This window comes from Mastigoproctus giganteus, chromosome 13 (genome assembly GCF_048544385.1).
Source record: "Mastigoproctus giganteus isolate SK-2022 chromosome 13, ASM4854438v1, whole genome shotgun sequence".
NCBI lineage: Eukaryota > Metazoa > Arthropoda > Arachnida > Uropygi > Thelyphonidae > Mastigoproctus > Mastigoproctus giganteus.
In genome coordinates this window covers 38108609-38126168 of record NC_143587.1, presented here as the reverse complement: position 1 = coordinate 38126168, position 17560 = coordinate 38108609, and the positions used below count along the sequence as shown (strand labels likewise).

Here is a 17560-nt window from a genome sequence, read left to right as displayed (position 1 = left end):
CGGAGGAGCACATTTCTTGTGAGCAGTACCTTAAAACCATAAAACCAATTTGTAGTCGGTTTATTGAGCTTTCCGTTAGTGCAATCTAATTATAAATGGGTAATAAACTATCTTACTGCATTTGCGATAATACTGATAGCTGGAATTCTGTGGGTTTTTATTATCAATGTGAAATGTGTTTTCCCTTCCATGAAATCTTCAATCATATAAAAAACATAAATAAAATTTCAGAATCTTCTCTTCATTCCCATTTTTTAAGCTTCATAAACTTGTCTCATTTGTGTGTCCTGTGTTCGTCGTTTATTGATTGCTTATCTTTTTTACTGTTTTAAATTTTACAATAAAAAAAGTCAGTGGTCAGTGAACAGAAATATCAATCAGGCAAAACATATCTTGTCAATGTAAAGTACTATATTTACTGTAATATTTATTTATTTATTTATTAGAAATTTAAGATAATTAAACCTGTGTTAGCAATTTTATTGGGTTTCTAACTTTTTTAGTGTTTTACTTACCAGGCTGAACATTTTTTTGAGTGCTCTGCTCCCACCCTGTTTTTCCCGTAAGCCCTGTTGTTTTTAATGTGCGAAATACCATAACGCGGACATTTTTAGGAACATATGTACCGTGTTATAGCAGAACTGACTGTACTTATGTAGATGTGATATTTCAATTTCAAGCAGAGGAAAGCAAATTAATCAGATATTTGCAAATAATTAAGCATAAGAACAATGTGCAGCACAGAAAGTAATGAAAACAAATAGATGTATCATTTAAAAATGATACATCTTTTTGTTTTCATTACTTTCTGTAATTTAAGTTAAACTAAACTAGGTAATGTTACAGAAAAAACTAAACACTGGCAGTTATAATCTAGTGATTGCCACTACGAAGTCTGAGAACCAAGTGGAAAGTTGATTCTTTTTGTATGTTGTAGTCTGAAAGTGTACGGCTATCCTCTAGCTGTTTCCCAGCAAATATCAAACGTTGCTGATCTGGAGGAATCCCTTCCTTATCTTGAATCCTTCACATTTTCAATTGTGTCACTGGGTTCCACTTCAAATGTTATTGTTTTTCCTGTTAATGTCTTCACAAAAATTTGCATGCCACCTCTCAGTCTTAGAACAAGGTGATGGGTAGACTCCTTCTGAATGTTGTAATCTGATAGAGTACAGCCATCCTCCAGCTGTTTCCCAGCAAAGATAAGACGTTGCTGATCAGGAGGAATTCCTCCTTTGTCCTGAATTTTGGCTTTCACATTTTCAATTGTATCATTTGGTTCCATTTCTTGTGTTATGGTCTTGCCTGTCAATGTCTTTACAAAGCTTGTCATGCCACCACATAGCCGGGGCGCCTCCGTAGCCAGGTGGGAAGGAGCAGCAGTGCGTATCACACGCTTCTTGATTAGACCGGGGTTCGAGCCCGTCACCACCAAATACGGAGGATGCGGAAAGGTCAGGGAATGACCACCGCATATTCCTGGAGCAATATGGCCTTTGTTGCTAATGCTCCTAAAAACCAAATAACAAACAAACAAACAAACCACATAGCCTAAGAACAAGATGAAGTGTAGATTCTTTCTGAATGTTATAATCTGATAGGGTACATCCACCTTCCAGTTGTTTGCCAGCAAAAATTAGTCTTTATTGGAAAGTCAAAACACAATATTGTCATACTTGCTGAATGTATACGAAGGGGTATCAAAAAGTTTGTACCCTTACCTAGAAATAATAGAAAGGTGAAACTTCACAGGAACTTTAATCCTTTTCTATGTACTCTCCATGTATAGTAACACATTTTTTCCATCTATGGATCAGTAGTTTAATGCCTTGATCGTACAGTCCGCACTTTTTGGCTGAAACTACGATTCCACTTCATTGATGACTTCCTGAGACAAATCAAAGCAGCGTCCATACAATGGTTTCTTCATTTCTTGAAACAAGAAGTCATTTGTCACCAACCAATCAAAAAAGTTCTCAACATCCACATTACACAAATCCAACAGTTGGCGAGAAGATTGCATTCAACATTGCTTCTGCAAAGGCATCAGCAATCTTTGGAACCCATTGTGCAGAGACCTTAGACATGTGCAGATGGTCGTGTAAAATCCTGTGGGCAGACCCATGCCTAATTCCCACTGCATTTGTGATGAATTTTCACATCTGTCACTCAGCACCAGCTGCTTAACCTTTGCAACCATCTCACTTTCTGTGGATGTTGATGGCCTTCCTTCTCTTGGCTCGTCAAAGACACTTGTACAACTGCACTTGGAACCCCTTTCCATTTTTTACAGTGTCATAGGTTCCAAAAGAAGTTAAAAAAAGACAAATTAATGAACTTACAAAGGAAAAAACTTGGCATTTTAACAATTCCTCATAGCAATGTGTGTGAGAGGATTCACCCATGTAAAAAACAAAAAAACCTCAGCTTGGATTGTGTCTCTGATAAAACTGGGAATACTCTTGACAGCAGGGCCACTGTTGTAAGCAAAACTTTGAAATAACATTTCTGAAGAGGATAAAAGTCTGCAAAAATGTTTTCCTTGTAGTTATATTTGGTTTATATTTAATGTAGAATCCAAACAGAAAAATCCTATGGATAAGCTAATGTTTGAAAGTACAGTAGACTCGATTTTCCGGGTTAGATGGTAAAAAACAAATCCTGGATAATTGATTTCTCGGCTAATCCAGAAATACAGTAGTCCCCGACATACGTAAGAGATACGTTCCAGGACTTCTTACTTCAAGTTTTACGTAACTCGGGAATGACTAGTAACATATTGCTATTATATTATTATAGGCTGGCCTCGATTAACGTGATTAATTCGTCCTGCGAGCGCATCGCGCAAAACGGAAACGCGTTAATCGAATATAATAATCAATAGGAAAATTATAATTGGTATGTCTATAGACCTTCTGGAATGTCTATAAAGAATTTTAAAAATACCTTTTAAATAACTTTTTAACTGTATACAATGTAAAAGATAATGAAAATAATTATGGAATTAAATGTTTATTGCATAAAACAGCGGATTCCAAACTGTGCGCTGCGGAATATTTTAAATTTTCGAGGGAAACACAGCGATACTCGACATCTGCCGGATACCGCGCAAACTACTTACTAGCTTAAGGTAGTTCACAGTGTCAACATTTCTTATTAATAATAATAATAATTTTTCTGTTTATACTCCGGGACGACCACACTGTCAGAGGAGTTTGTAAGATACACAGAATGCAAGAAACAGCACCGTATTCAGCAGTCACGGGCTTGAACCCTGGTCATTCAAGACACGTGTACTTATGCACCCGCGCGCCTGACCACTAGGCTACGGCGGCCTAAGTTGTTTGGACCTAACTACTAAACTTCCGTAGCCGAGTGGTCAGGAGTGGGAGTGCAGTAGCACACGCTCTTTGAGTAGACCGGGGTTCAAGCCCCTGACTGCTGCATACGGTCGATCTGCCAACCCGCACTGGACCAGAGTGGCAGATTATGGTCCATTTCCCTCAGCATGAATTGTTGAGGAGGCTTCCATCCTGCAGTGGGTTGATAATGGCTGCACTTTACCTTTACTAAACGGAACTGTTATGTATTTCTTTTGGTCTGGGTGTTCCGTGAAAAAAATTACTGAGACACTAAGGGCGCCATGAACCGAGAAAGTTTGGTAACCTCTGACATAAAATACACAATGAAGAAATTACTGTTGCGGAAATATTTGAACAGTGTTGCCTTTCTCTTTTCATCAATCATTTCCGATAGCGGACAACAATCTTCTCTGGGCCCAGGCGAAATAAATATCGCAGAGAACTTCAAACCTTCAAACATTGAATGAGTACAATGAACAATTGTACAGAGAAATAGAGTGGGCTAGTAAATCGGAATGTCTTATAATGGGGGATTTTAACTTCCCAGATATTGACTGGAACTTGTGGGTTGGGCAACAGGATCTAGATAATTTGGGCAGATGGGCTAAGAAGTGGCAACTGAAGTTTAACCTTGACAAATGCAAAGTACTGCATATGGGTAGAAGTAATCCCAGAGAAACGTACCAACTGTGTGGTACTACACTTAAGGTAGTAGAAAATGAAAAAGACCTGGGAGTAATTGTGCAGGCAGATATGAAGTTTTCTGAGCAATGCAGACAGGCTGCCAGGGCAGGTCATGGGGTTTTGTCAATGATATATAGGAATTTTGCTAACAGGGAAAAGGAGGTGATTATCCCTCTGTATAAGGCAATGGTCAGGCCACGCCTTGAGTACTGCGTACAGGTCTGGAGGCCTCATTTTAGGAAGGATGTAGATTTACTTGAGCGTGTACAGAGAAGGGCAACAAGATTGGTGAGGGGAATGATGGGATCCTCTTACCAAGAGAGGCTTAAGTTCTGCAAATTCCAGTGGCTTGAAGACTAGGCATCTGCGCAGTGATCTGATTGAGGTATATAAGGCCTTGAATGGGTGCACGCTGAATTCTGATGAAATCCTTCCACTTGTTCAGATTACGAACCTAAGGGGGCATAAATTCAAATTAAGAAAAGACAGATGTAGACTAGATGTGCGGAAATTTGCCTTTAGCCAGCGGGTGGTTAATTGGTGGAATAAACTTCCATCTGTCGTTGTGGAAGTTGATAGGTTGAATAAATTTAAGGAGGAACTGGACAGGCATTTGGAGGGAATGGTGTGATTTTTTTTTTTTTTTTTTTTTTTTTGGCTGATGCTGCATAAGTTCATACATTTGCTTTCTTGCATCACATGCCACTACTACTACTACTACTACTACCTTTTGTTTGAGGTTCTCTGCGATACGAAAGATTTCATCTAGTTCTTTTACCGTTATCTCCTTCGCGGTAACATTTTCATCTGTCTCATTTAAAAATTTGAATTTTTAAATGCAAGTCTGCATTGACTTTATTAGCGGGAGACAAACAAGTAACACGTCTTTTTCCGATTGTGGATGGAACACACTGAGGCAAATGTTTGTTTATTGCCTGTCTGACGCGCGGTAAGCTTAACGCGCGATTCAAATCTTTTTCAACTACTCCATTAAAAAAAAAAAAAAAAAAACGTGTTAACTGGAAATTTGCATCGTGAAAAGTGGTATAATTTTTTTCAAATAACGGTAACTGAAACATGTGGTAATCGAACTAGCGTTATGCGAGGCCTGGCTGTATTGACAAATCTGAATTCAGCGCGATACTTGTTAATGTTTGACAATTTTCACACATTCTTATTAGTTAAATTTTCTGATCCAAATCGATCGCTTTCCTTTTCTTAGTAGATTTACTAGTACCGCTGTCACTTATTCTCTTAGTTGGCACCATGATAACGGTTAAAATTAAATTTTCTGAAAAGAACTTCACAGGATTAAGGGGAAAACTCACTATTTCCCCTTTTCTCCCAAAACTCACTTTTCCTCACTATTTCACTAAACTCACTTTAGCAAAATTCACATTTTGCTAAAGCACATTTCTGTAAGTCAACAAAAAACAATTTGCACTTTCCGTTTTTTGGGTTTTTAATAAAATAAATAAATAAATTTTCTGTTTATACTCCTGGACGACCAAACAGTCAGAGGAGTTCACAAGATAGAGAGAATACAAGAAACAGCACCGTATTCAGCAGTCACGGGCTGGAACTCCGGTCACTTGCACGTGTACTTATGCACCCGCGCGCCTAATCACTAGGCTACGGTGGCCTTTCTGTTAGCGCAATCTATTATAAACGGGTAGTAAACTCGATTCATTGTATTTGCGATGATACCGATAGCTGGAATTCTGTTGGTTTTTACGTTATTATGGTGAGGTGAAATCATCAGTCATATAAAAAAAAAAAACCATAAATACATAATTGTAAGAATCTTCTCTTCTTTCCTATTTTTTTTTTTTTTTTGCTTGTTACTCCGATCTCACTTGTGCATGCCGTGATCGTTGTTAGTGATTGCTTATTTATTTATTTATTATTTTTTTTTGTTTTAAATTTTACAATCCTATAAAAAAAAAATTGAGTGAAACCAAATTTACGTAAATCCGTAGTTGCGTAAGTCGGGGACTTGCTGTATCGAAAAATGTTCAGAAACCACGTAAAAAATATGGCGATAGATAAAAAAACTTACCACATACCACTCGTGTCCAATACGATGCTTCCCTTTTATTTTTTACGATGTCGCGTATGGTTTGGTTACCAACATTATAATGGTTCATTAGAGATTTAATGGACGCACCGTTTTCAAACTTTTGAATAATTTCAAGTCTTTGTTTAACTGAAAACGCAACTGATTTGCGCTTTCCCATCATTTTCGTGATTTCTAAACAAAAAAAAAAAAAAAAAAAAAATATATATATATATATATATATATATATATTTACTATAAAAAAAATTTCGACATCCCTGACATAAATAACGAAACAAAATTTGTCTTTTCGCGGTGCGACGAAACACAACAATCGACGCGACGCACTAAAACAAACTAAACATTTGCCCCCCCCCCTTTTTTTTTTTTTTTTTGAGCGTTGGGTGTGAGGACAGTGGAAGTTGCAGGATAATAGGCACATTAATCTCCCAGTAACAACTTATAACGGCGCTTCTTGTCGCTTATTTACGACTTGCAAAATATCTGTTTATACCTATTCTAGTTATTACTTGAATTTTATGTTTTCTGGCTGATTTTTCTTTTTTTTTTTTATTTATTTTTTTTTTTTATTTGGGGTCTTGAAGTGTCCCAGTGGTAAATCGAGTCTGCTGTATACTGTATTAATAAAGCATCCTATTGTTGTATTTTAATATAGTCAGTGAAATATATTTTAAGTTCCAAGTCTGGATTTAAAAATAAAAAAATAAAAAATCTTTTTTTTCCTCTTGCGTATAATTACAAATCTCCAGATTTTCAAAGGTAAAAAGATGTAATGAAGGGTTATATTTAGAATGATGAAATTGTATTGTTTGTGTATAGTATTCCCAACTTATTCAGGAAAGACAGAAATCTTACAGAATTACAATATTATACACAATACTAACTTTATAACGTGACCAGCCAATCACACTGGGTTAGTATCAATGTTTCGACAGTCAAATCAGTAGTTGGGTTACTGCCGTCCAGTGGTTAGCATGCTTGGCCATAAGGTTGTGCATTTAGGCCCATACACTGTCACCAAATGTGCATGCCATCACAAAAAATCTGGCTGCCCTTAATCCAATATGTATGCAGTCATAATGAATTTGTAAATCACTTATTCCATTTGTTCTACAGACTTTTTTGGACAACCTTGGCAGTCCACAGAATAAATGGAGTTTTTTTTTTTTTTTTTTTGGTTTTTTTTTAATGATGTACAATTTCACTATTCTAAACATGCTAGAAGTATGATTACTGGCATGCATGAAGGGCAGAGGGAATGGAGTAATTACTCCCAAAATTAGGGTTTCCCCCCCATCTAGTTTTTCCATCCATCTAGCTTTTTGTTTTTTATCCTTGCCAGGGATATAAAAAAAAGCTAGATGGATAATTTTATACATAAAATTCCCTGCATTAACCCAGCTAACCGGTGTTTGATGGGAGTTAACCCAGACTGTTCCAATTATGCACATTTATAGTGTAAAAGAATAAATATTATTTTGGCATTCGCCATGCATTATGATAATGAAATCAATACTTCAACAGGTAAAAAAAAAGGGAAGTGCCAGAAGGATCTGTGAATGCAGACAAACAATTCAAGTCTGTTCAGATTTCAAGATTATAGTTGTATTAAGATACAACTGTAAAATCTGAACAGACTTTGTCTTCTCTATTTTCTGCATTCACCGACCCTTCGGGCACTTCCCTTTTATTCTCTTTTTATGGATCTCACATATGATGGACTGTGAAGTTTTTATTAACAGAGGAAAATTTGTAAACCAATTACTACTGGTGACAATTGGTTTAAAATGTTGGGTATAGCCTAATAAGTCTTTTGACTATACTGTTTGAATCACTTTTTACATGGTATGGTCCTGTGGGTTGCTCTCCTACGTACATCTCTAAAGTTTTGATATAGTTTGGTTTTTGTATCTACTAGGGTGAATATTTTTATGCCATATTTGTTCAGTTTGTTTGGGATGTACAGGCTCAATTGACATTTCCTTTATAAATCTCTTCAGCTTCTTGTCCACAGTGGCACATTACCACAATAAGGAACACTATTTTCAGTAAAAATGTCAAATCTTCATATTAACCACCTGCTGGTCTTAAGCCATTGGGTGGTTAATTGCTGGAACAAACTTCCATCTATCATTGTGGAAGTTGGTAGATTAAATAAATTCAAGGAGGAACTGGATAAACTTTTAGAGGGAATGGTTGTGTGAAATTGGATTTTTTTTTTTTTTTTTTTGACTGATATGACATAAGCTTGCTTTCTTGCATCACATGCCTCTATTACTACTACTACTACTATTGGTACCAACTTATCAGTGGCTTTCCCTACACTCTTGGTGCGGGTTCGAATCTCGCCTCGGGCTTGGATCAAAGTACTGCAAAAACCTTGGGAGGTGCATTATGGCCACAGAAGCCAATGCGCCAACTAAAAAAAAAAAAAAAAAACACTCTTGGTGTCTAAGTGATCAAATTGTGTAGCTCTCAGTAACATTAGAAAATGACTTTTGCCATTGTCAGCCAGAACTACTCAATGCCCACTTCTGTTTTGTATATCATCAGTACGTAGCTGACTACCTCTCAAGCAACTGCTTGTGAGATCAGCAGATCCATTTTTTATTATCGGCTAAGTACCGATGATATGTGGGTTTCCTCAGACTTCTGTATTTCTGCTGAATACAGAAGCATGAGCAAAGCTTTAACTTCTAATTTATCTGTAGGTCAAGATCCCCTGCCCTGTACATAATGTTTAGAAGTTCCCTCAAGATATGTTGGTATTGTCTACAACTATATCGGACATAATTTCATCAAATAATGTTTGGCAATCTATTTGCTGTTTAGATTTTTGTGATATGTGGGCTGTACTTTCTGAATCAATTTGAGACCTGAAAATGAGAAAAGTGTACACAAACATATGCCTAAAATAACTTTTTCTGGGTTGCAGCTCTTTTTCTGTTCTAGAAATTATCTAATAAAAAAACATGTTGGTCTCTGAGTAGATGAATCACATAACAGTGTAGGTAGGTATAAAAGTTGATTACTATTGTGGTGTGCACAGACTGAATGTATTTTAAAATGGGGGAAGCATATGAATACAGTTCATTCAGAATTGTGAAAAATGTAGAGGGTGTAATGTCAAGTTTTTTTTCAGTTTTTGTTTTTTAAAACAACTTATTTTTCTTGAAAAAAAAAAATCTTTCATTACATTAAACCAGTACATTTGGGCAATAGGTTGACTTTGAAAATAGTTTATTGTACTGAATTTTTTGCCGAAACTGATTTGTTCAAATGAGACTTGCAAAGCATTATTGCCAACAGTGGCTCACTTGCCTTTTATTATGCTGTATCAATCATTCTGCACTTCCTTGCTTCCTTAAAGCTGCCATTGTATCTGACAAATGGCTGGGATACTCAATTCAGGACTTTGTGCTGGTATAAGTAGCATTTTCATTTCTTTAACTCAGTCATTCATAATATTGGGCATGCAACATGGTTTGTTTCAACAGAAAGGTGCTCTTTTACCTGTGTAGCAGTGGATACAGGGTTGTTTACAGTAGACAATCCCTCCATGTTGGGAGGGGGGAGCGAGATCAGTGTTCTTAATTTAAATCAACAGAAACAAGATGCTATTAATCTACAAACATTCAACTTTACTGTAAGTTGGGTATGTTTCTGTAGAAACTGTATTTTCTAGATATATAAACTTGCCCATTGGAAAGAAGGTGAAATAATTTGTTTCCAGTAGTGACGGCCTTTGAATTGTTCTAAATAGTATACGATATTTGATAGAAGTCAACAGAAAAGATGTTACAAGTACCGTAATGCCCATACTTGCATTGACCCTGATCAGTTTTGTTACTGGAAGTTGCAAGTGTTTGTTCCCACTTTGGTAAAAGGCATTTGTTGGATTTTCTATGTCAATTCTGTTAATATTTTGAACATTCAGCTTACAGCCTGATCTCTGTAGAACTTTCCATCCTGATGGAGTAAAGTATCCTTACTTTAAAAATGTAATAGATGGATGCATGATATATGCATTCTATGATTATTTCTCTGTCACTCGAATAGCTTTTCTTTGTGACTCATTCTGTAATTGATATATTTTCTCAATACTCGGCACCTTATCTATAGGCTACAAGGCAACTCTGAATATGGAACTGATTCCTAAAAGTAAGTTATTGTTTTCTGATTTGAGGATGAAATTGGAATTTTAATTTTGACATAGTTTGCAAAAAAGTTGATTTAAAAAAATCTTTGTAGAGTTGAATATCTTCAGTAAGAACTTTCAAAAGAAAGAAAAGAAAACCCAAATAGAAAGTAGTATAATTGCTTTATTATTATTGTCTGTGTATGCATATGTTTAAGATCAAAGGTAGGTATGATTTTTTTTTTATTGACTGTCATAACTTAATTACTATTTTGAGAGACCCTGAACTTGTATAAATGACCTGGAAATAGGAATTAAGTTTTACCTATTAGGAATGATACCAGATTGCTAATTTTTCTCACACTTGCTGTTTTTCAGTCCATATTTGATAAAGGCGCCTCCGTAGCCAGGTGGGAAGGAGCAGCAGTGCGTAGCACATGCTTCTTGATTAGACCGGGGTTTGAGCCCGTCACCACCAAATACGGAGGATGTGGAAAGGTCAGGGAATGACCACCGCATATCCCGGAGCAATATGGCCTTAGTTGCTAATGCTCCTAAAAACCAAATAACAACATATTTGATAACTATCATTTCAGAACAGATAAAAATAACAATCATGAAAATAAAAAGGGTTATTAGCCATAATTAATATAAATTGTAATACTCTTAATGTTTAGAAGTGGTCGTTGTCAAAAAAGAATAATTATGTATGTACTTTTTGATTTTAGGAATATACTGTCCAGTCAAAAAACATTTATATAAATAATTAATGTTAAATTAATATTACAAGTTTTGGCTGTAAGCTAATAAGAATGCAATGATTATGGGTCACGTTTACAAAAGGTAAAAGATGCACTGCAATCCATTAATATAATTTGCGGGCTATACCAGTTTTTGGACAGTGGGCGCCAAGTATATGAATCTCAGGACGGGGCAACGATCAGATACTTGATTTATTTTAATTAAAATTTTTATTTGGCCCATCACATATAGAAACCGTAGAGTAATCGACCTGCAATCTGAAAAAAAGTAGCTGAACATTGGTTTGCTATTTAAAAAAAAAAGTATGCCAAAATTTGGAGGAGGAGTGGATTGCACCCTCCTTTTTTTTTTTCCATCTGACGCTTGTGATCTTCCGCACGACACAGCTCACTCACCCTTACATTATATTTTCTGCAATGGACTCGTCATTCGCAAATATGCCATTAGTATAATTGAAGGAGCGTCATAAATTACGGACTTGCACGCATAAGTTCTTTCTTCGTTGGAGTTTGTTTCTGATGCCTATGTTCTTGATTATTGAACTGAATAATAAATTGCTGTAAACGTTTATTTTTAATTGCTCGCAGTTTAACTGTATTTACATAGACTGCCATTCTCATGCGTTGTTTCAAACGAATTACATAGGTTAAGTGAAGTGAACTAGCACCGACTATTAGTACTCAGACATATCACTATTACCAAAACTGATAAGTTTTCGCAAGCTGCACGGTTTTATAGACTGCAATTTTAAAAATCGGGATGGCTAGTGATGCAAGCTATATTTTAAAAAATATATAGCCATCAAGACAAAAGAAGCGCAGGTTACTGAACTTTTTTTCTGTCGTTTGTGTATAGGGAAATTGAAATTTCGACCTTATAGTATCCGAAATGCTAAGTTCTGTAAATGAACTCGATGATTAATTTTTAATTCTTCAGTTTTCTCAGGATTGGTGCGTGTATTTATAAATAATGCGGTTTTTGCTCTTTTGTAGTTTCCTGCAGCTTCGAAACGTCACTACATAGTTATTTTGTGTGTGGTGAGGTGTATGCACACATTTTCATTCGGATTTCGAGAACAGAATACAGTATTTGTATAACAATCGTCGCTTTGTTACAGAATTTTTGGTTTCAATTGTCTTTAAACATTTCGTGAAAAAGCGTTGGTTCTCATCTCTCCATCAGCTTACCTAAGCATTTTTTCCGTCTTGAGGTTAAGTGCAAGGGTGATTTTATGGGTTTCCATCGTTAGTACTAACAAAGAGCTACTCGAACGACACATACAGTAAATAAAGGTATTAAAACTGCTGGCTCACCATTTCTTTTTTCGACAGCTGTAGTTGTTGAGGGGTACGGATGAACAGGTAAAACATAGTGAGAATTAATGAGGTTAAAAGGTAAAAAAACTTGTACGGAATGCCAGCTTAGGCGATCTTTGCCCGGATTATTTATTATAGAATGCCAATACCGAAATCAGGGTTTCAAACTGATGGTAGCCCATTTTTAACAGAAACCCCATTCTCTAAGTTTGTTTGTAGGCGTGCATAATTAGCGACCTTCGACCAAGTCATATATTTAATGCGTGTATCACGCATTCCCTCTCCGTCACCAAAACGTGGCTGTCCAATTTCCGCTTTGAACATTATCAAACTCTCCGACTCGATCACTTTGGTAAGCAGCTCTTTCTAATCGTTTACCAACAAGCTGCCGAAAGTAAACTTCAATAGAACCAGCCCTCTGTTACGCTCCCAAATTTTATATTTGTGCTTTATGCTTTTCTCTTCTACCAACGAAAATATAACCCTACACCCAGGATCCTGAGCTGGATATCATAATTTTTCTCTTTTTTGGTGATTTCCTCCTACTTCTCTCTCTCAAGGGTACTCAATTTTTTTTTTTTTTTTTTTTTTTTTTGGCTGGTGCAGCATAAACCTCAAGCTTCCTTGCACCATATGGCTAATAATAATAATATACCTCCTTTCATTTTCTGATTCCCTTTCAGAGCCTTCTATCAGGTCACCTCCCCCCCTTCCCCTAAGATGTCTAGTTGCCAAGCTTTGCAGTCCACACCTAAACCGTTCTTCTTATAGACATCGATTAGCACATCTCACCTGGTTATCATCCTCTGAATCGTTTTTAGAAGCTGCCTTTCTTTAAGTGGGACTTCTGGGTTTGAACACATTATTCTAAATGGAATCTCACCATCGTCTTTTATGAATGAACAATGAGGTCCTATATATCCTAGACACACCGTGTGCCTTTTTCGTTTTGAACCATTTTTAATTCCTCTCTCACTAGCTTATAAGTACAGTATCTCCTGAAGTGCAAAACCTTACATTTAGAAGCGTTAAATTTTGGTTGCCAGTTTTCAGACCATTTATTGAGGCCTTTCTGTCATTTTGAGGCAAAATGGCCTGGTTCTCGTTGTTAACTACTCTTACTTTTAAGTCAATTGCAAACTTTTGACAACCTCTTGTTGACTATGTTAAGGAACTGGGTTTAAGCCATTAAGTTGTTATAAGAATTTAAATAAATAAACTATAATTAATTTTTAATAATAACTACGTTATCTAGTTAGTGCGATTTAAAAAAAAAAAAAAGTTGGTGGATATTATTTATAGTTGAATCAGGACATGTTCTGAACTTTCGCACATAGTTTCAAGTGAGTGTCACATGTTCCTTTGCGCTAGGCTTTTTTTTACAATGCAAGTATTTTATTTAATTTTTTTCCTGGATTTTACGTCAACTTATTTGAAGCTGACCCGTTATGGTCATTGGAACCTACTACTACTGATGGTCATTGGAACCTATTATTTTAAGAGATTTTATGATTTGAAAAGTGCAGTGCAAATTTTATACATTAACCTACGTGATTGATTAAAAGTCCAATGTCAAAAATATATATCGTGCAAGCCATGGATCAGCTAAATGGTGCCAATAACGTTGTGCAAAAATGTAACAAGATAATGATAAATATATAAACATCTTATAGAAAAGTAGACTGGCTGATAACAATATGTTCCATGGTATATAACGTTTAGAGATGTGGGAGTTGATTAGTCTCCTCTATTTCAAAGTAGAGAACTTTATTGGATCAGTCTTCTTTGAGGAGTTTCTGGTATTTTCGTTGTGAATATTTGTTATTGACAGTGTTCTCGTGGATATATTTCCAATGAGTCAACGACACTTGAGCAAGTCTAATGATCGAAGGTCACGTTTCTCGATTTCTTGCTTTTATAAAACTTTGTATTGACATTAATGATGATTGCTAGTTACTGTATCTTACTAAAAATAGAAAGAGTTCCTTTTACTATTAGAACTTTGTAGTTCATATATTGCTCGGTTTTGACATTCCAAACTACTTCTGAAATAGAAAAAAAAAATAAATGTCCAGTTCTTCTTGTCAGACTTACTAGCAATCATTTTAATTAATATTGAAATCTAATGATCGCCAGATCCTGACAGGTTCGAAAATGTGGTGCCAGGTATTTTCAACACCCTGTTATAATTTAAATTTCTTAATTATCCCGTCTGATGGAAATTCATTTTTGGCACTGTTTAAAAGGCTACGTTGCGGAAAAAATCGTGAATCATCATTAATGATGGGTGGAGCCACGTGCATCATGGTTAGTGTACGCGCATCGATTTGACCTGCACCGTATTAGTTTTTATCGCCACCTAAGGACATCACGACAGTTTTGCAGACGATCCGTTTGTAATGAAATATTCAGGCTGATGTTAGTAAGATTTTGATTCATTTTGAGATAATTTCTTTTTGGGATTTGTCTCACATGCGTTATATGTTTTACTGGTTTCATTATAGTTCGTCTTTTCATTGCCGTTGTTGATGTAAGGTTGTAAGAATTCAACCTTGCTGATTGTTGGATTTTCATCATCATAGTAAATGGTTAAACTTTGTATTGAAGTTTCTTTGCCGACAAATATATGAAGTCATGCTAAAGTTTATTTTCAAAAGATTATCACGTGGTAAGTTCACTGTCATTCGTACATTTAATCACCTTAATTCACATCAGTGCATATTTCTGTAACATTTTGTTATTACATTGTGTTTGGTCAAATTGTAGTCAAGATTCATAATTGCAGATTTGATTCTGGATGTGGATACCTTTACGTAGGATGATTATACTGTTGCAATCAAAATGAATCTTCTACGGATTGAGTGATTTTTACAGCGGGGTTAAGATCAGAATTCAAGTGAGGAACGATGCGAACCTTGATCGTGCTAATTAAAAATGCTTTTGCTGAAAGGATTTTGTCCTTGTCAAATATTTGGATGGATAAAAAGTGGAGTGAAAGTGAAGTAGCCAAAACAAATTTGCGTCCGAGTTAAGTTTAAAATGAATTTCTAAAATAAATTCGAGCAAACGAATTTGTTATAAAGCATGGCCAGTGAAAATAAACACTTTGGATTTCGTATTTCAAAGTTGTTAAATAATATACAGTGAAACTTCTCCTAACGGACATCTCTCTACAACGGACATTTTCAAATTCCCCAACTCACCTCCATTGGTTTTAACGTGTTTGCAGCTTCTGTCTAGCGGACATTCTCTGTAACGGACGCGGACAGGCAATCTGCACTGTTTCGTTTAGATTAGCACTTAATTTGATCTCCCCATAACGGACAGCGGGAGAGCTCACGGCCCTTTTTCTAGGAACGTTTCTTCCACGTATTGCCTCAATCGTGTGTTTATTTTCTATTTCCGATTCTCTGAATTTTATCAAGGTTCTAAACCCTTTTTCAAGAATTTTAAGGCACGTGTAAAACTTCTGATGAATTCGGTGTGTGCGGGGGAGGGGATTTTGTCGGCCTTTCGTCTTTTCATTTTCAGTTTTGTTCAGTGTCGTGTGAAGTGCACAATGTCTTCTCGTAAACATTTAACTTTAAAAGATAAAGTCGAACTCATTAATGCGTATGATCGGCAAAAAAAAATAGGGTTCGCAATCTCGCTGCAAAATTCAAAATCGGGAAGACGCAGGTAAGCGACATCCTAAAGAAAAAAAAATGAACTGCTCAAACAATTTTGACAACACGTAAATGATCAGGTTCAAAAATCATTCCCGAAAACTGTTGGACTTCAAATTTGTCGCGCACGTGCTAAAAAAATTCCCATTAATGGGCCTATTTATTAGGGAAAAGGCTTTGGAGGTTGCGAAATCTATGGGAGTAAATGAGTTCAAAGCTTCTGTGGGATGGCTAGACAAGTTCAAAACTCGGCATAAAATTTTTTGGAAAACCGTAAGTGTGAAGGTGGATCTGTTGATACTAGGGTTGTAACAGAGTGGACCGTCAAATTGGAAGATTTATGTCGTGATTTTGAAGCCAAGGATATTTGCAACTGTGACGAAACAGGGTTGTTTTTTTAAAGTTCTTCCTGAAAAAACAGTCTTAAAAACGAAAAGTGCCAGGGCGGAAAAATTTCTAAGTAACGCTTGACTGTACTATTGTGTACAAATATGCTGGGAGACTTTGAACAACCTCTTGTTATAGGAAACCCACAAAATCCTCGTTGTTTCAAGGGCATAAAGTTGAATCTTTTGGATGTTGACTGGAAGTCTAATAAAAAAGCGTGAATGACACGAGATATCATGAGCGAATGGATAAGTCACTTTAACCAAAACATGATTCGTCAAAACAGAAAAATTATTCTTTTCATGGATAATGCTGCATCTCACCCGCACATTGAATTGTCCAACATTCAAATCGTTTTTCTGCCACCAAACACATCTGCAGAGTGTCAGCCCTTGGATCAAGGGATAATAAAAAATTTTAAACTTCACTACCGAAAACGTGTTTTAAGACATCTCATTGCAAACATGAACGATGTAACATGTGCGAGTGACCAACCTCAAAATCAGCATCCCATCTAGGATGCTGATTTTGAGGTTGGAGTTCGATTCAATGGATTTCCTCTTCAGTAAACGCAATTAGAAAACAAACTGTCGTGAACTGTTTTGTAAAGTCTGGCTTCTCAAACGCAAAAATTGAAGTTGTGAACAGCAATGTGGAGCACCAAGAAGAACAAGAACTTCAACATCTATTGACAATGTACGATACTTCAGCTACAAGTGACCCTGGCTACAAAGATATAGACTCGAACCTCACTACTTAAGATGGTGCTCTAGATATCAACGACATTATCATCGATATTTTTCTAGAAGTTCCTCATGAGGATGAAGTAATGGAAGGAGGTCATTCTGTCGAAGAACATATTAACGACGAACCACCGATGAAAATAGAAGAAGCGCTCATACAAATCAATCGTTTAAAAATGTTTTTCGCCGCTGAAGAAGATACTGAAGGACTTTCGATGATTTCTTCACTTCAAACAAATGTTGAAAACAAAATTATCAGCCGGAAGAAGGTGCAGAAGAAAATAAGTGATTACTGTATGTATTTTTCTTAAGATAAAGTCATAATATGCATAGCACAATTTTATGTATATTATTTACAAAAAAATATTGTGCAAAATCTGTATATAATTTAATTTAATTTTACATTAAACGTTTAACGATTTTACT

The 17560-nt window shown here is 36.0% G+C and overlaps 2 protein-coding genes across 2 annotated transcripts in view; one reads left to right on the top strand and one right to left on the bottom strand.

Annotated features, from left to right (window-relative positions):
• The window catches only part of LOC150075975 (trafficking kinesin-binding protein 1-like), a gene marked incomplete at its 5' end in the record, with an annotated part of 323798 nt that overhangs the window by 63640 nt on the left and 242598 nt on the right, over positions 1 to 17560 (top strand). The gene's annotated exons all lie outside the window — the stretch shown is intronic.
• Positions 874 to 1348, bottom strand: LOC150075976 (polyubiquitin-like). The gene is given in 2 exon segments (XM_090387837.1): positions 874 to 1024; positions 1026 to 1348. Coding segments are annotated over 2 exon segments (459 nt in total). The 5' UTR covers positions 1334 to 1348.